Raw genomic sequence first — 16,928 nt, forward strand, 5'->3', positions numbered from 1 at the left:
AGGGAGTGTTTCACCCTGTTACAGACTCTTAAACTAATAACTGAAGACTTCATTTCTTCAGTAGAGTGAAATCCACAGCTAGAGTAAGGAAAAAGATTGGATTTGGGAGTGTCATAGTTTAGCCCTGATCAGGACCAGACTACACAGTCTCTCACTCCCCCCACCCTCCGAGAGAATAGGGAGGGATAATATAAGGAAAACGGCTTGAGGTTTGAGATAAGGACAGGGAGAAATCCTTAAAGTTACCATTACGGGCAAAACAGACTCGACTTGGGGAAAACTATTCATTTATTGCTAAAACCAAAGCAGGATAATGAGACTGGGAACAAGATAACCTCCCCCCACCCCTCCCTCTTTCCCAGGCTTAACATTATCTCTACTACCTTCCCCTCCCGAGCAGCACAGGGGGGAAGAGGGAATGGGGGTTATGGTCAGTTCATCACTTGTTGCTTTATGCCGCTCCTTCCTCCTTGATGGAAGAACTCCTCAAATTCCTCCCCTGCTCCAGCGTGGGTTCCCACCCATGGGCCAGAGTCCTTCGTGAACTGCTCCAGCGTGAGTCGTTTTTTCACGGGGTGCAGTCCCTCTGGAACGGCTGCCCCAGTGGTCCCTCCACGGGTCACAGCCTCCTTCAGGCATCTGCCTGTCCTGACGTGGGGTACTCCATGGGCTCCAAGTGGATCTCTGCTCCTCCGTGGACCTCCATGGGCTGCAGGGGGACAACCTGCTCCACCATGGTCTTCACCACAGGCTGCAGGGGAATCTTGGCCAGGAGCCACATTACTCCTCCCCCTCCTTCTTCACTGACCTTGGCATCTGCAGCTGTTCCTCTCACAATAAATTCTTTACAACAGGCAGGCAGATGCCTCTCAGGGTCTCTTCTCATCTCCTCTCCACATCTTGCAGCCAGGCTGGGCCGATTCGGGCCCAGACGGCTGCCCGGCAGGAGGCCAGAGGGTGAGGGCCGCAAGGCCCACAGGGCTCGCACCTCCCCCTCTCTACCCCTGCTTCAGCTCCTTCACATCTTCTTTTTTTTTTTTTTTTTTTTTTAATATTTTTCCCCTTCTTAAATACGTTATCACAGAAGTGTTTATCAGGGAACATTCTGTCACCAATTGGCTCGGCCCTGGCCAGCAGCGGGTCCGCCCTAGGCCTGGCCAAGTCTACTGGACAAAGGGGAAACAACTTCTAGCGGCTTCTTACAGAAGCTGCCACCGTAGCCCCCACTCATTAAATAAAACCAGAACGGGAGGTAGGAGGAGAAGAGGGAGCGAAATCTCAACTATTAAAAAATAAATTCAATACTAACCTGAGGCGGTATCTCTCTCTCATCTTTGTCTTCATCACACTCAAATGCCACTTGAGCACGCTGTTTCCTCTGTTCCTCCCACAAAGATGGATTGAAACTTTCATTATCAGATATGAACATAACTAAATAAAAAAAAAAGACTCTTGTAAGAATAGGATACATTAAGCAAAAAAAAATATCTTTTTCTTGGATGAGATTGGTGGGCTTTTCTATGTATTCTTAAAAGAGAAGAGACTAGCAGCACAATAAATTGACAACTAGCTGCGCTGCTACTGCTTTATGAACTTGGTTGTATTTTCATAATAGTAAAATCCCTATCTGTAAAGTAAATAACAAAACAACACACAGTTGTACACTAGTCTGAACACTCACAGTTGGAAATTTTCAGTAGAACTCTGCTACAAAGTATTTTTATTCATATATATGTATAAATACATATGTATTTTATATATGAAAAAGTAAATGATACTTATATAGATTTATACAGCCTGACTTCAGTGAAATGATCTCATTAAGCATGTATAAGAGCTTTCACTTGATTTCACTTAATGAAAAATTTTTAAAAAGGAAGTATAAAAATGACTTACTGAGAAAAACCTGCATAATTCCTAATCCTGAAAAAAACAAAACCACCTAAAACACATGATTTTGCAGAAGTTATATAAACGATAGGAGCTTTGTAAAGTTTTACTTGCGTAATTTTACAGGAAGAAAAAAATATATCTTTTTGATACCCACTGTCTCTTATTCTAGCATGACTCCATGCCTTGTGTTACATCAGCCAGGTTCCACTTTAGCATACTGAATAGTCTAATAAATGTCACTGCCACCCTAGCAAACCTATATACTTCACTAGCAATACCAAGACTGTTCATATTAACTATAGGTGAAATAGAAAAATGCTTAATTATAGGACTCACCAAGTGCATTGGAATATTTGTTACACTGTGTTTACTGGGTAAACTTACAAGTTTATCACATCTGAAAAATATTCTAATAGACTTCACTAATGCTGAAACAGTTCCTGGCACACACAAAAAAAGAACTTTCCTAAGAATTTTAGGAATTTTAATTTTTGAAAAGGTTATCTATTAAATGTTAAATCTTCTGTTTAAAGGGAGAATGTGAGTCCTCTCCGAAAGGAAACAGAAGACCTGGTTAGCCAGGACATGGAGAAGGCTGAGGTACTGAATGACTTTTTTTCCTCAGTCTTCACCATCACTGGCTCTAGCCACATTGCCCAAGTCGTAGAAGGCAAAAGCAGGGACTGGGAGAATGAAGAATGAAGAACTGCCCACTGTAGGAGAAGACCTGGTTTGGGAACATCTAAGGAACCTGAAGGTGCACAAGTCCATGGGACCTGATGAGATGCATCCATGGGAGCTGAGGGAACCGGTGGATGAAGTTGCCAAGCCATGATCCATCTTATTTGAGAAGTCATAGCAGTCTGGTGAGGTTCCCACTGACTGGAAGAGGGGTAACATAACTTCCATTTTTAAAAAGGGGAACAAGGAAGACCTGGGGAACTGCAGGCCAGTCAGCCTCACCTCTGTGCCTGGCAAGGTCATGGAGCAGATCCCCCTGGAAAATATGCTAAGGCACGTGGAAAATAATGAGGTGACTGGTGACAGCCAACATGGCTTCACTAAGGGCAAATAGTGCCGGACTAATTTGGTGGCCTTCTAAGACAGGGTTACAGTGTTGGTAGACAAGGGAAGAGCAAAACTGATGTCATCTACCTGAACTTGTGCAAGGCATTTGACACTGTCCTGCACGACACTCTTCTCTCTAAACTGAAGATACATGGATTTAACAGATGGACCACTTAGGGGATAAGGAATTGGCTGGATGGCCACACTCAGAGAGCTGTGGTCAATGGCTTGATGTCCAAGTGGAGACCAGAGACGAGTGGCATTCCTCAGGGGTCGGTATTGGGATTGTTGCTGTTTAACATCTTTGTCAGCAACATGGACAGTGGGATAGAGTGCACTCTCAGCAGGTTTGCCAATGACACAAAGCTGCGTGGTGTGGTCAACACGCAAGTTCAACAAGGCCAAGTGCAAGGTCCTGCACCTGGGTCATGGCAATCCCAAGCACAAATATAGGCTGGGCAGAGAACGGATCGAGACCAGCCCTGAGGAGAAGGACTTGGGAGTGCTGGTGGATGAGAAGTTCAACATGAGCAGGCAATGCGCCCTTGCGGCCCAGAAGGCCAACCGCATCCTGGGCTGCATCAAGAGGAGTGTGGCCAGCAGGTCGAGGGAGGTGATTCTCCCCCTCTACTCTGCCCTGCTGAGACCCCACCTGGAGTACTGTGTCCAGCTCTGGAGCCCCCAACAGAAGAAGGACATGGACCAGTTGGAGCAAATACAGAAGAACGCTACAAGGATGACCAGAGGGCTGGAGCACCTCTCCTATGAGGCCAGGCTGAGAGAATTGGGACTGTTCATCCAGGAGAAGAGGAGGTTTCAGGGAGACCTTATAGCAGTCTTCCAGTACCTCAAGGGGGCCTACAGGAAAGACAGGGAGAGACTCTTCAGCAGGGCCTGTTGTGACAGGACAAGGGGTAATGGTTTTAAAATAGAGGGAGGTAGATTTAGACTAGACATAAGGAAGAATTTTTTTTACAAATTTTTACAATTTTACAGATGCCCCATCCCTGGAAACATTCAAGGCCAGGTTGGACGGGGCTCTGAGCAACCTGATCTAGTTGGAGATGTCCCTGCTCCTTTCAGGGGGGTTGGACTAGACGACCTTTAAAGATCCCTTCCAACCTGAACTATTCTATGATTCTATGTTTGGAATGACTGCCTCACAGGGAAGTATTCTGTCAACTTAATTCAAACAAGCAGCCCTTTCCTCATCTACAGAAAGAAATCTCACCACTGGGGTAAAATAAAGTTCCAATGGAGAGAATACTGTCAGGAACTTCAGCTTCACTGACAGTCTCAACGATTTTATAATTCTCGAATTCTATCAGAGGTATTGCACATGCATTATCTGCATTAGAAGGTGCTAAAAGTGATGTACAATTTACTGGTTTTGTAGATATTTTTCATTACTCAGTGTACTAGACACTTGTCCCATGTAACAGAAAATGTTGCCACTTGTCAATTTTGAATTATTCCTATTGATATCTGCCCTCTCATTTCTGTTAAATAAGCACAAGCTTTTTCCTTTTGCCTGCGGTGGAAGGAAAGTGGAGAAATACAGAGATTTTACTCTTTTTCCCTCACTCCTGATGTGGTTACTCATGGAATGTTACTTATTTTCCTAAATATTTCACAGATGTAAAGAAATAACTTTCTGGTGATGTCTTAATGTTCTCAGCCTAACCTTTTATAAAACAGTTTGAACTAAATGTGAGCAAAATGCATTTTTTTCTGGACTGATTTTTTTTTTCTTCTTTTAAAATAAAATACAGAATGCTACGTACTTTAAAAAAAAAATACATACTCAGTAATCGATGAAACATTTTGTCTAATATTTTGTTAAAATAGTCAATCTGAAGCAGACACCCGGTAAGGAGAATTTCAACCCAAACCATTAAGCTCTGCCAGAATGAAACAGGGTGTCACACTAGGGAGTGGGAATCAAAGAACGTGATCCCACCAGTCCATTCCCTATCTCACTTCCCATACATGCACACTTCCAACTGGAATGGTTTCACCTAGAATTTACTAATATATGAATCACATTTTATGCACTGTTCTCATTCTTTAGAATTAAGTCTTCATCACTTAAGTTTACTTTGAACTTGTATCTAAGTATTATCTAGTGAAAATCATGTTAGCTGGACTGTCTTCCCATTATTATTTTCAAAAGTGAGCATTCTGACAGGGTATTTCAGAAGTTCTTACCATCCTCAGTCCTTGGTTGCTGGGGGAACATGTAATTAGTAAGCACTGTTTTCTGTGTGTCAGGGTCAGCTTCTTTTTGAAGAGGGATAAGGGGTTTAGACTAAGAAGTAAATGAAAGAAGGGTATGTTATGAAAATATGTATGTGTAAAAAGTAAATAAGATCTACATATCACAGAGCATGCCTATCCCATTATTTGAAGATTACTCTGCCTTGTATTAAACCATTTCTCCTCTAAATAATTTTCACAAAAAGAAGCTATGAACATGTCTGTCTTTGACAACTGGCTTTGAGCAACGAAAGTCATTTAACAGCTTTAAGAAAAGAGCAAACACTGGATATTCTAAGAGTAACTGAGTTTCTTGCTAGGACTTATTGCTGTCCCAAAGGAGGTTGATCTGGAATATACAGATATATTTAGCCATTTAAAGCTGTGGACAATCATATATAGAGAAAAATTTTGTACTCCATTTTTTTTATGTTGACATCAGATTGAATATCTCCCGCTCCTTACAAAAAAAAAAAAATGGTAGGAGATTCTTGAAATTACTGTATTGGTAAAAGTGCTTTCATTATACTACATCTGAGGCTAGCAGATTTCTGGCAGCCCTGTACACCTTAATGCCATTCAAGAAATCAGCAAAGTACAGAGGATTTCAATACACAGGAAAAATACAAGCCACAAGCCCATGAACTACTTCTCAATTGTTTAAAACTTGGATAGTCACAGAGTTCAAAGGTGGGACAAGAAACCCAGCACAAAAAAAAGGCACGCTAAGTTTCCCCAACTGTATATCTGTGGAAGAAACAGCATGCTACACATTCAAGTACTAGCTTATCAAGCACTACCTTTCCTGTGTAAACAAGTCCGAATTAAGAAAAAAAAAAAGTTATCTGTTAAACTGCATTTCCTTATGGCACAAAACTGCCAGAAATATGAAAGTCTCCAAAGTCAGGTAAGCTCAGTGTTTTTTGTTTTAGGAGAATCGACGCAGTAATAATATCAAGGAGTATATACATGGTATCATGTCTCATTATTTAACAGATGGCTCTGTACTTGTCAATTCCATTTGGAATAAAGTCAACATCATTATTTTTAATTTTTAAAAACTTAACCTGATTGTCTGATAGCCACATAGCAGTGAGCTGTTGCAGTTTTGTAAAGGTAAACGGCAAATTCTTCAGTCTGTAAATGACAACAAGAAGAGTTTATGTACATACACTTATCATACACTTATCAATACTGTTAAGAAACAATGCTGCATTAGCCTGTAAAATGCTTTAAAAGAAGACATTTACAGGTATAGTTAAATGAGTAAATTATTGACAGTTGAAAGGCAACAGCTTTTATTTTCGATTCAAAGCTATACTCAGAATTTTCAAAACTCACATTTCCACCCAGTTTAGCAAGCAGATTAAAAAAAAAAAAAAGAGACAATGTAACTTGAATTTAACTCAGTTCAGTGACTTGAATACAATTTTGAAGACAATCATTGGCATTGTGCATAAATCAACTATCCAACTTAAAATAAAGGCTATTTTCATACTTTACTTTGAATCCTCAGCAATTTTATCTTTCAATATACATGCACTCCAATTAAGCAAAAAGTGCTACACCTGAAAAGAAGTGCTGTTTTTCCCCAAGAAACATGTATGAGAACAGGGCTGCCCTAGTAAATGAAAGCTGTAGCATTAATGGATATATGAGGCTATAGATGGAGTACAAAGAAGCTGGATTGGCAGAACAGGATGGAGAGCTCAGACTTATCTCTCTCAATACATTGAAATTCTACAAATTAGCAATTCCCAGAAGATAAGTGTTTTGTCAGTTTTTAATGAGCAGCTCTAATAAAATATAACTCTCTTTTTCCCCCCCCTTCTCCAGCACACTCAAGTGTTTTACAATATACTGTGATATCGTTTTGTGTCCTCCATATGCAATACAGGAAGATATTAACTTTTAAGTAAGAATAAAAGTTATATGAAAATAACCAAACAAATTCCCTAAAAAAATACATGCTAACAATCATCAGTGTTTTGAAGTTGTGCTTCAGTGCATGTGCTTAAGTCATTAAAATAAATACAGCTTAATACAACGGAACTGCAAGATCCAGAACAGAATAACAACACATTAAAAACATGCATCACAGTCACCTTCTAAGCTCTGGGTGAGATAAGGAAAGATAGAACAATATATTCATAACAATACCTCTACTTACATTTGGGGGATAGACATCAGTTACAATACAAAATATGCAATGATATTGCATTTCACACAGCTTTTATTTGAATTAATGTATTCACAAACCTATTGTCACTCAGATTGATGACTTTTAATTTCTGCATATCACCCATCTCTTCAGGGAGAAATTCAAGCTTATTAGAATGTAGAAACAATACGGTTAAATACTTCCAGTTTCCAATCTGAAAAAAAAGCTCCAAAAAATTAATTCATCTTCAAACTCTAAACACACTAATTTTTAGTGTTTTAAAACAATTACCATTACAGGTATTTTTGCTTGTAAAGTACAATTAGATTTATTCTTACATATTAACTCTTCTTTTAGTTTAAATACACTACTAACCCATTTCTATTTCCTGCTAAAAAAAAAAAACAAAAAAAACCAAAACAAAACCAGAAATTCATTATTTGAAAGTTTGTATATTTAGAATCACAGAATCATAGAATGGTTAGGGTTGGAAGGGACCTTCAAATGTCACCTAGTCCAACCCCCCTGCAAGAAGCAGGGAAATCTCCAACTAGATCAGGTTGCTCAGAGCACCATCCAATCTGGCCTTGAAAGTTTCCAGGGATGGGGCATCCACCACCTCTCTAGGCAACCTGTGCCAGTGTTCCACCACCCTCAGTGTAAAAAATTATTTCCTTATATCAAGTCTGAATCTACCTCCCCCTATTTGAAAACCATTACCCCTAGTCCTATCACAACAGCCCCCAATTGAACAGTCTCTCCCCATCTTTCTTGTAAGGCCCCTTGAGGTACTGGAAGACCGCTATCACGTCTCCCCAGAGCCTCCTCTTCTCCAGGCTGAACAGCCCCAACTCTCTCAGCCTGGCCTCATAGGAGAGGTACTCCAGCCCTCTGATCATCTTCGTGGCCCTCCTCTGGACCCTCTCCAACTGGTCCATGTCCATCTTCTGTTGGGGGCTCCAGAGCTGGACACAGTACTCCAGGTGGGGTCTCACCAGGGCAGAGTAGAGGGGGAGAATCACCTCCCTCGACCTGCTGGCCACACTCCTCTTGATGCAGCTCAGGATGCGGTTGGCCTTCTGGGCCACAAGGGCGCATTGCCTGCTCATGTTGAGCTTCTCATCCACCATCACTCCCAAGTCCCTCTCCTCAGGGCTGGTCCCAACCCTGTCTCCACCCAGCCTATATTTGTGCCTGGGATTTGTATACATCTGCCTTAAAACACATACACATAGGAAGTCTACTCAACAATTAACTTATCCAAAAGTTGTACAGACTACATAGTTTAAGATACATAAAAAATGTACAGTTTCATAACTAAATAAATACCTCTGATGGCAATTGTGTTAAAAAGTTATGATCTGCAGCAAATGTCCTTATGTTAGAGAGTTGCCCAACAGACGAAGGCAATGTTTCAATCTCATTGAAACTACAGTCCAGTTCTTCTACTGATATTAGCCTGAAGAAAAAAAAAGAAAAAAGAAAAAGAAGATTTACTCTTCTATACAGGTTAATTCATCCAACATCAACTGAATAAGTTTAAATCCTTCTCTCTGAACTGGAGAAACATGGGTTTGATGGACAGACCACTTGGTGGATAAGGAGTTGGCTGGATGGCTGCACTCAGAGAGTGGTGGTCAACTGCTCAATGTCCATGTGGAGACCGGTCATGAGTGGCGTCCCTCAGGGGTCCGTGCTGGGCCTGGCCCTGTTCAACATCTTTGTCAGTGACATGGACAGTGGGATAGAGTGCACCCTCAGCAAGTTCACCAATGACACCAAGCTGTATGGTGCCGTCAACATGCTGGAAGGGAGGGATGCCATCCAGATGGACCTTGACAGGCTGGAGAGGTGGGCCCATGCCAACCTCATGAAGTTCAACCAGGCAAAGTGCAAGGTCCTGCACCTGGGTTGTGGCAATCCCAGGCACAAATACAGGCTGGGCAGGGAATGGATTGAGAGCAGCCCTGAGGAGAAGGACTTGGGAGTGCTGGTGGACGATAAATTCAACATGAGCCAGCAATGCACCCTTGCGGCCCAGAAGGCCAACTGCATCCTGGGCTGCATCAAGAGGAACGTGGCCAGCAGGTCGAGGGAGGTAATTCTGCCCCTCTACTCTGCCCTGGTGAGACCCCACCTGGCATACTGTGTCCAGCTCTGGAGCCCCCAACAGAAGAAGGACATGGACCAGTTGGAGAGGGTCCAGAGGAGGGCCACGAAGATGATCAGAGGGCTGGAGCACCTCTCCTATGAGGCCAGGCTGAGAGAGATGGGGCTGTTCATCCAGGAGAAGAGGAGGCTCTGAGGAGACCTGATAGCGGTCTTCCAGTACTTCAAGGGGGCTTACAAGAAAGATGGGGAGAGACTGGCACAGGTTGCCTAGAGAGGTTGTGGATGCCCCATCCCTGGAAACTTTCAAGGCCAGGTTGGATGGGGCTCTGAGCAACCTGATCTAGTGGGGGATGTCCCTGCTCCTTGCAGGGGGGTTGGACTAGATGACCTTTGAAGGTCCCTTCCAACCCTAACCATTCTATGATTCTATGAAATTTCAAATTAAATTCACAATAAAACTGTCAAATCCAAGGGAATTCAAATCCAAGAGAAATCCTTTACTAATGGACTAAATTGTTTTGGGGTTTGGAGTTTTTTTTTTGTTGGCTAGTCAGTTGCTTTTTGGTTTTGGTTTGTTTTTTTTTTTTTAAATCTCCTTTACACTGTCCTCATAAAAGAACTTTCAGTAAAAACAGGGAGGTCAGCAACATCAAATGCTTGTGTACTACATGAAAACGTGCTAGTGCAAGGCACTGAAAACATTCAGAGTTGGACAGATCATAGCAAAACAGGCGTTTAATGCAGTTTCTGAAAAAGAAAAGAATTTAAAGAGTTAGAGGCAGTGAACCTAAGACTTTGGCAGCGAAGTAGTATTTTGTAAATTCTGACAACAAAACATAACCTACATTAATTATAACAGGAGATTAGAAATTGGAACTGTCCTGGTTCTGGCCAGGATAGAGTTAATATTTACCTGAGCTGGGTGGAGAACTGGAGCTGGTAGCCCCTATGGCTGGGGTAGTTAACTAATTAGCTAACAGCTGGGGTTAATTTACCCAAATTAGCCAAAGGGCTATTCCATCCCATCTGACATCATGCTCAGTATATAAGTGAGGAGGGTGCTGAAGGGAGGCCCCTGCTACTTGGAAAAGACTGGATGTGGAGATCTGATGTGAGCTATTGTACTGTGTTTGTGTTCCATCACTGTTTTGTTTTCTTCTGTCATTACTGTTAAATTTACTTTTTGTTCAATCTCAACCCATGTGTTTGTTTTTTTTTTTTTTCTTCTGGTTTTTTTTTGTTTGCCAAATCTCCTCCTATTCTCTCTGAGGGTGGGGGGAGTGAGAGAGAGATTGCGTAGTCTGGTCCCTGTTGGGGCTGAACTACGACAGTTATTTTGGCGCCCAACGTGGGGCTCGAAGGCTTGAGATAATAACAGATCTGACTTTTTTTTTTTCTTTTTTTGCTTGAAACAAATTTATTTATACATGCTTGTTGTATTGGTTGTCAGTTATTGGTCATGATGTTGCAGTGGTTGGTTATGTTGTTGTATTGTCTATGTTCCTGTATGTACTATGTGTTCCCAGTGGTAGTGTTTATCACCTCAGGGAAAATGATGAGAATTATCCTTCTGTTATACTATGCCATATACATCTATGACATGGTGACATCAATGGCCTTAGAGATAAATTGGTATTCCTATGTGGACAGCTTCCCGAATTCTTTCACTTCCAGAGTAGTTAAACCACTTTTCGAGAATTTTAAAGATCTGGGGGATATTCAAGCCACTATGATGTTGTTGTTATGTATCTTGAATGTGTGCCAAGTCTTGTCTAGGGCTGCAAACCCACTTCTTGGGAATCTCCTCCTGAGATTTACCCTAAGGCAAGATACTAATACGTGGCATGGTATGAGGGAGAACAAACTGACCTGCAATGTAGGTACTCAAACCCCAGCAACAGGCATTGCAGCTGAATCAGAGGGTGAACCTGGTAGCATAAGGGCGAGCTATTTTTAGCTTGGTGGGCCCATGATACCTCAGGCCATCAGGGAAGAGATGCAACATACAAATGGGCTTGTGATCGAGGGGTGGATTTAACCATGGACACTATTGCACAGGTTATCCTTGAATGTGAAATATGTGCTGCAATCAAACAAGCCAAGCAGTTAAAGCCTCTGTAGTATGGAGGATGATGGCTGAAGTATAAATGTGGAGAGGCCTGGCAAATTGATTACATTACACTCCCACAAACTCTCCAAGGCAAGCGCTATGTACTTAAAATGGTGGAAGCAACCACTGGATGGCTGGAAACATCCTGTACCCCATGCCACTGCCTGAAACACCATCCTGGGCCTTGAGAAACAAGTCTTATGGTGACATGGCACTCCAGAAAGAATTGAATCAGACAATGGTACCCACTTCTGAAACAACCTCAGGCACCTGGGCCAAAGAGCATGGCATCAAGTGGGTATACCAAATCCCCTATCATGCACCAGCCTCTGGAAAAATTGAAAGGTATAATGGACTGCTCAAAACTACACTGAAAGCAATGGGTGGTGGAACCTTCAAAAATTGGGATAAACACTTAGCAAAAGCCACCTGGTTAGTCAACACTTGGGGGTCCACCAATCGAGCTGGCCCTGCCCAATCTGAACTTCTACATACTGTAGAAGGGGATAAAGTCCCTGTGGTGCATGTAAGGAATATACTGGGGAAGCCAGTCTGGGTCATTTCTCCCTTGGGCAAAGGCAAACCCATGCATGGGATTGCTTTTGCTCAAGGACCTGGGTGTACTTGGTGGGTAATGCAGGAGGATGGGGAAGTCCAATGTGTACCTCAAGGAGATCTGATTTTAGTTGAAAAGAGCTGATAATTTGAAGTGCTTGATGTCAGTTACTATACAGTACTGTATGTCATTATCTAGCTGTTATATGTCCCTCCTTGCTTCCTCCTGCTCCATGCCCTGAGAGACTTATGTTGTGTCAAAAGTATTATAGTAAAATCATCTAGACCAACAAAGAATGAACTTTAATAAAACAGGAAAAATTGCAGCAGTGATAATTGCAGCAGTGATGCAACCAGAACTGGCTCTTGCTACTAGCACCTACCAACAGATCTTCAGTCTGCAGACTATGAACTTGCTAAGTCACTTGCAGCAGATACACTACCTGAGGAAACACTGCATCGTCTGTCCTATGCTGAGAGACTGTTATGACAGATGGAGCCCAGAGTGATGGACTGGATAAACTCAACAGACCTTTTGGAGGGATGGGCCATAGACTAAGGGAGTTACATCTGTGTGTCTGCATACAAGTAGATCAAAGAAAGAGAAAGTTGATGACTAATCAGAAAGTGTAGGATCTGGGCATGATGTAGATGGTATGGAATAAGGGGTGGATGTCCTGGTTCTGCCCAGGATAGAGTTAATATTTACCTGAGCTGGGTGGAGAACTGAAGCTGGTAGCCCCTATGGCTGGGGTAGTTAACTAATTAGCTAACAGCTGGGGTTAATTTACCCAAATGAGTCAAAGGGCTATTCCATCCCATCTGACATCATGCTCAGTATATAAGTGAGGAGGGTGCTGAAAGGAGGCTCTCTGCTACTTGGAAGAGACTGGATGTGGAGATCTGATGTGAGCTATTGTACTGTATTTGTGTTCCATCACTGTCTTGTTTTCTTCTGTCATTACTGTTAAATTTACTTTGTTCAATCTCAACCCACATGTTTGGTTTTTTTTTTTTCCTTCTGGTTTTCTTTTGTTTGCCAATTCTCCCCCTATTCTCTCTGAGGGTGGGGGGAGTGAGAGAGATTGCGTAGTCTGGTCCCTGTTGGGGCTGAACTACAACAGGAACAAATATCATTCCTTTGTATAGCACTTAATTCTGAACCAATAATTTGTTATCATTTGTGAGCTTTAAGTTAAGTTGCAGAACATCAAATTATACATTAAAAATTCTGCTGATTGGCAGATGAAAATTTTCCTTATTAAAAAGATAAATGTGTGTGTTCAGATTAACTTAGAAGCTTTTTATACTGGTTCAGTCATTTGCAATATGATTTGCAACCACAGCTATGTTACTGCCAGAAAAACCCCACTTTCAGATAGCTGACTGCCTTTTTAAACATCTTGTTTTCTTTCACATTCAATTTTTCTTTTATAAATTGGTGGCTGCATTAATAAGTGAGGAACATAGGTCTTTTGATATTAAATAATAAGTAAAGAACATATATGCTGTGAACTAGAAGATATGAAAGCACTTGCTTTCAATTTTAAGATGTTACTATGTAGAAAAAAAATAAATCAACTAAGTGTAAAAACATTCAAAAGAGAAGCCACTGTTACCGAAAAGCGTGCAGAAAGGCAATGTAACTTTTTATTCAGGTGAAATACCTACCCTCCTATGGAGTCTGGCAAATACATTAATTGGTTTTCATCAATTTTAAGTGTTGTTACCTTCTTCAGGGAACCTGTAATAAAATGAACAAGTAAATCAAAAAGGACATTTGAGTTCATTAAATTTAGTTTTAATTTTAAATTAAAGGGGAAAAATAAAAAAAAAACAAAAAACCCACAAAACAAACTTATAGGCAAGGAATCACATCATCTGTATTCCCTGGCATGCCTATGGTGCTATATATCTAAGAAAATAAACATACAAGCTTACAGAACTTGTTTGCCAGCTTACCATTGGCCAGCCATGAGGAAGATCTTTTTACTCTGTTACAGTGAAGTTTCTCATCCATTTACAAACTACTGTATAAAGTCAAGAATGCTCCAAAACAAATATAAGTGTTATTATTCAGCTACACATTACAGCTCTATCCAAAACAGGAACTTTAAGTAAATTGAAACCTAGATCTAAAATGCCATTTGTCTATTTTGAAGTGTTCTGTGTCTAAACTGTAAGCTTTTAAGAACATAAATTAACTGAAAATACAAACCAATAGACTCTGGCAGTTGCTGAAGTGAATTACTGGATAACAGTAGGTCTTGTAGGCTTTCACAACCTGAAATACCTTCTTCAACTACTTCAATGTTGTTTTTGGAAACATCCAAGTAGGTCAGTTGTTTCAAAGTTCCTATGAACTAAAAACAACAGAAAATAATGCATTCTAGGAAGTGCAAGTTCAAAACAAAAAAAAAAAGCCAGCAGATTTTACAACAAAACTGTCTCTCAAGTGTAATGCCACAGGAAAAGAGAAAGCTTTTTGTTGTGTTTAACCCCAGTCAGCAACTAAGTGCCACACAGCCGCTCGCTCCCCCTCCCCAGGGGAATAGAGAGAATCAGAAGGGTAAAAGTAAGAAAACTCGTGAGTTAAGAACAGTTTAATGACCGAAATAAAAAATATAACAAACAACAACAATAATAATAATATTGTAATGAAAAGGAAAACAAAGAGAAAAAAACAAAACCCGAGAAAAACAAATGATGCAACCTGCCGACCAACATCCAGTTGGTCCCCGAGCAGCTATCACCCTCGCCTGGCCAACTCCCCTCAGTTTATATAATGGGCATGACATCATATGGTATGGAATATCCCTTTGGTCAGTTTGGATCAGTTGTCCTGGCTGTGCCCCCTCCCAGTTTGTTGTGCACCTCCAGCCTCCTCGCTGGCAGGGCATGAGAAGTTGAAAAGTCCTTGCCTTAGTGTAAGCACTGCTTAGCAACAACTAAAACATCGGTGTGTTATCAACATTATTCTTATACTAAATCCAAAACACAGCACTATCCCAGCTACTAAGAGAATTAACTCTATGCCAGTCGAAACCAAGACACCTATTCATAGTGCTGAAATACAATTTTATGCAAAATATCCAAAGTTTATAATGAAATATTTTGTGCAGATATGCACAGTTGATGTTTTTCTACACACAGAGAAACACCACAGTTATTCTGCAGGTGTCTCTGAAGTCAGTCTGCTGTAAATTCAACTGTTTGATCAGTTATCATGAATCAAGTGACTGAAGCTTTAGAACAGACTTCAGAGATGTACATAGGACATAATTAAAGCTCCAGTAAAGTCTTTTAATGCTTATTTTTGCCTTTTGTGTAAAACTGCATCCTACTTAACCTCAAAAGCAACAACGAATCCCTAATTGTACTAAACTGAAAAAACAAGGCAAAATATAAGTTTGTATTACATTTCCATATGAACCAAGAATAAGCTTAAAAGATTTGTGCACACTACTTTAGTAAAACCTTCACAGTGAAGATGCTGTCACTTTCACAAATAGTTTCACTTTTACTGTAGAGTAGGAAGGTTTAATGCATTCACTCAAATCTTCTTCAAAGAAGAATTAGCTGAAGTGAGGAAAGACAGTAGAGAAGACTACCGATCAGGCAAGAAACCCTCAAATCAGAAGATTGCTAGCGATTTCAAGTATGAAAACAGATCGGCTGCTTCCCAAATTTTAAATACTAGTTTACTTGATCATAAACACAGGTTCACAAATGGTGCAATAATAGGTCATCCCGGACCTCACACAATTCTAAGAGATGTCAGGAAAACCTGGTTTTAGTCAACAGAATATTTTCTCAGGAACTGGCTATAATCTATGTATACATGTCAAAAAAATCTGAACAGTCATTGGTTGTTTTACAGACGTGACCAGTAAAAATTCACACAACATATTTATCCCATAAATACCTGCTTGCTGTCTAACACAAATTAATTCATTTTTGGAAGGATCAGTCAACCCTAAATTTCATCCAGGATTTGATATAGGATTTTTACTCCTTTCCTAAATTGGAACATAATTTTCAGATAATTTTAGATTATAACTTTCAATGAAACAAAAGCTGTGTACCCAACTCTCACGCCTACTTTCTAAGTAGACTAGTCAAGCATTTAAGTGGCAGTCTTTTGGCTTTAAGTAACACTAAAATTATACAGCAACTTTAACATATATGGTAGCTGACAACGCAAATACCACTGTAAATTAAAATACTAAATGTTTAACACAGTAAAAGGATTTACCTCTGGAATAAGTGTTAGTCTGTTACCATCCATCCAAAATTCCTTTAATCCACTCAGTTGTTCAAGTACTTCAGGCTGTAAAGGAAACATTTTTTTAAAAACTTCATACAAAAAAAGTGAAAGGCCAACCAACTTCAGTGATTCGTCTATTGTAACTTCAAGTAATGTCTTATAGCTGCTATATACACTGTTTCATTGAGTCATCAAATAAAACCCAGGTAATTCACTGTTTAAAATATAAAGTATTATTTTTCAACTGGAGTGCACTATATATAAATCTTATGTGTATAATTCCCCCTCTCACAGAGGTCTAAAAACCCTTAAATTTCATCAACTCAGAAGAGCTGTTTTTTCAAAACAAAAGAGTTTTTGTGGATTTGGGGAAATTAAAAACAAATTTTAATTTTCTAGCAGCAAACAAAGGGTGCATCTGCCCGATACAAGCAAACCACTCTATCCATAAAGTGAAGTGCATGATATGCTCCCACTACAACTTAATGTTAGAACTATCTTATGTA

General features: G+C 40.5%; 1 protein-coding gene across 5 annotated transcripts in view; it reads right to left on the reverse strand.

Annotated features, from left to right (window-relative positions):
* The window catches only part of LOC147596778 (erbin-like), a 115,516-nt gene that overhangs the window by 38,568 nt on the left and 60,020 nt on the right, over positions 1 to 16,928 (reverse strand). For all 5 annotated transcript variants that reach the window (XM_086769514.1, XM_086769516.1, XM_086769515.1 and 2 more), the window contains exons 7-14: positions 16,411 to 16,485; positions 14,374 to 14,518; positions 13,827 to 13,899; positions 8,708 to 8,837; positions 7,477 to 7,592; positions 6,285 to 6,354; positions 5,170 to 5,269; positions 1,310 to 1,431 (exon numbers count right to left, since the gene is read on the reverse strand). In XM_086769514.1, the coding sequence (XP_086625640.1) occupies positions 1,310 to 1,431; positions 5,170 to 5,269; positions 6,285 to 6,354; positions 7,477 to 7,592; positions 8,708 to 8,837; positions 13,827 to 13,899; positions 14,374 to 14,518; positions 16,411 to 16,485 (831 nt within the window). The remainder of the gene's footprint in view (positions 1 to 1,309; positions 1,432 to 5,169; positions 5,270 to 6,284; positions 6,355 to 7,476; positions 7,593 to 8,707; positions 8,838 to 13,826; positions 13,900 to 14,373; positions 14,519 to 16,410; positions 16,486 to 16,928) is intronic.

Source organism: Chlamydotis macqueenii, chromosome W (assembly GCF_036417535.1).
Source record: "Chlamydotis macqueenii isolate bChlMac1 chromosome W, bChlMac1.mat, whole genome shotgun sequence".
Classification (NCBI taxonomy): domain Eukaryota; kingdom Metazoa; phylum Chordata; class Aves; order Otidiformes; family Otididae; genus Chlamydotis; species Chlamydotis macqueenii.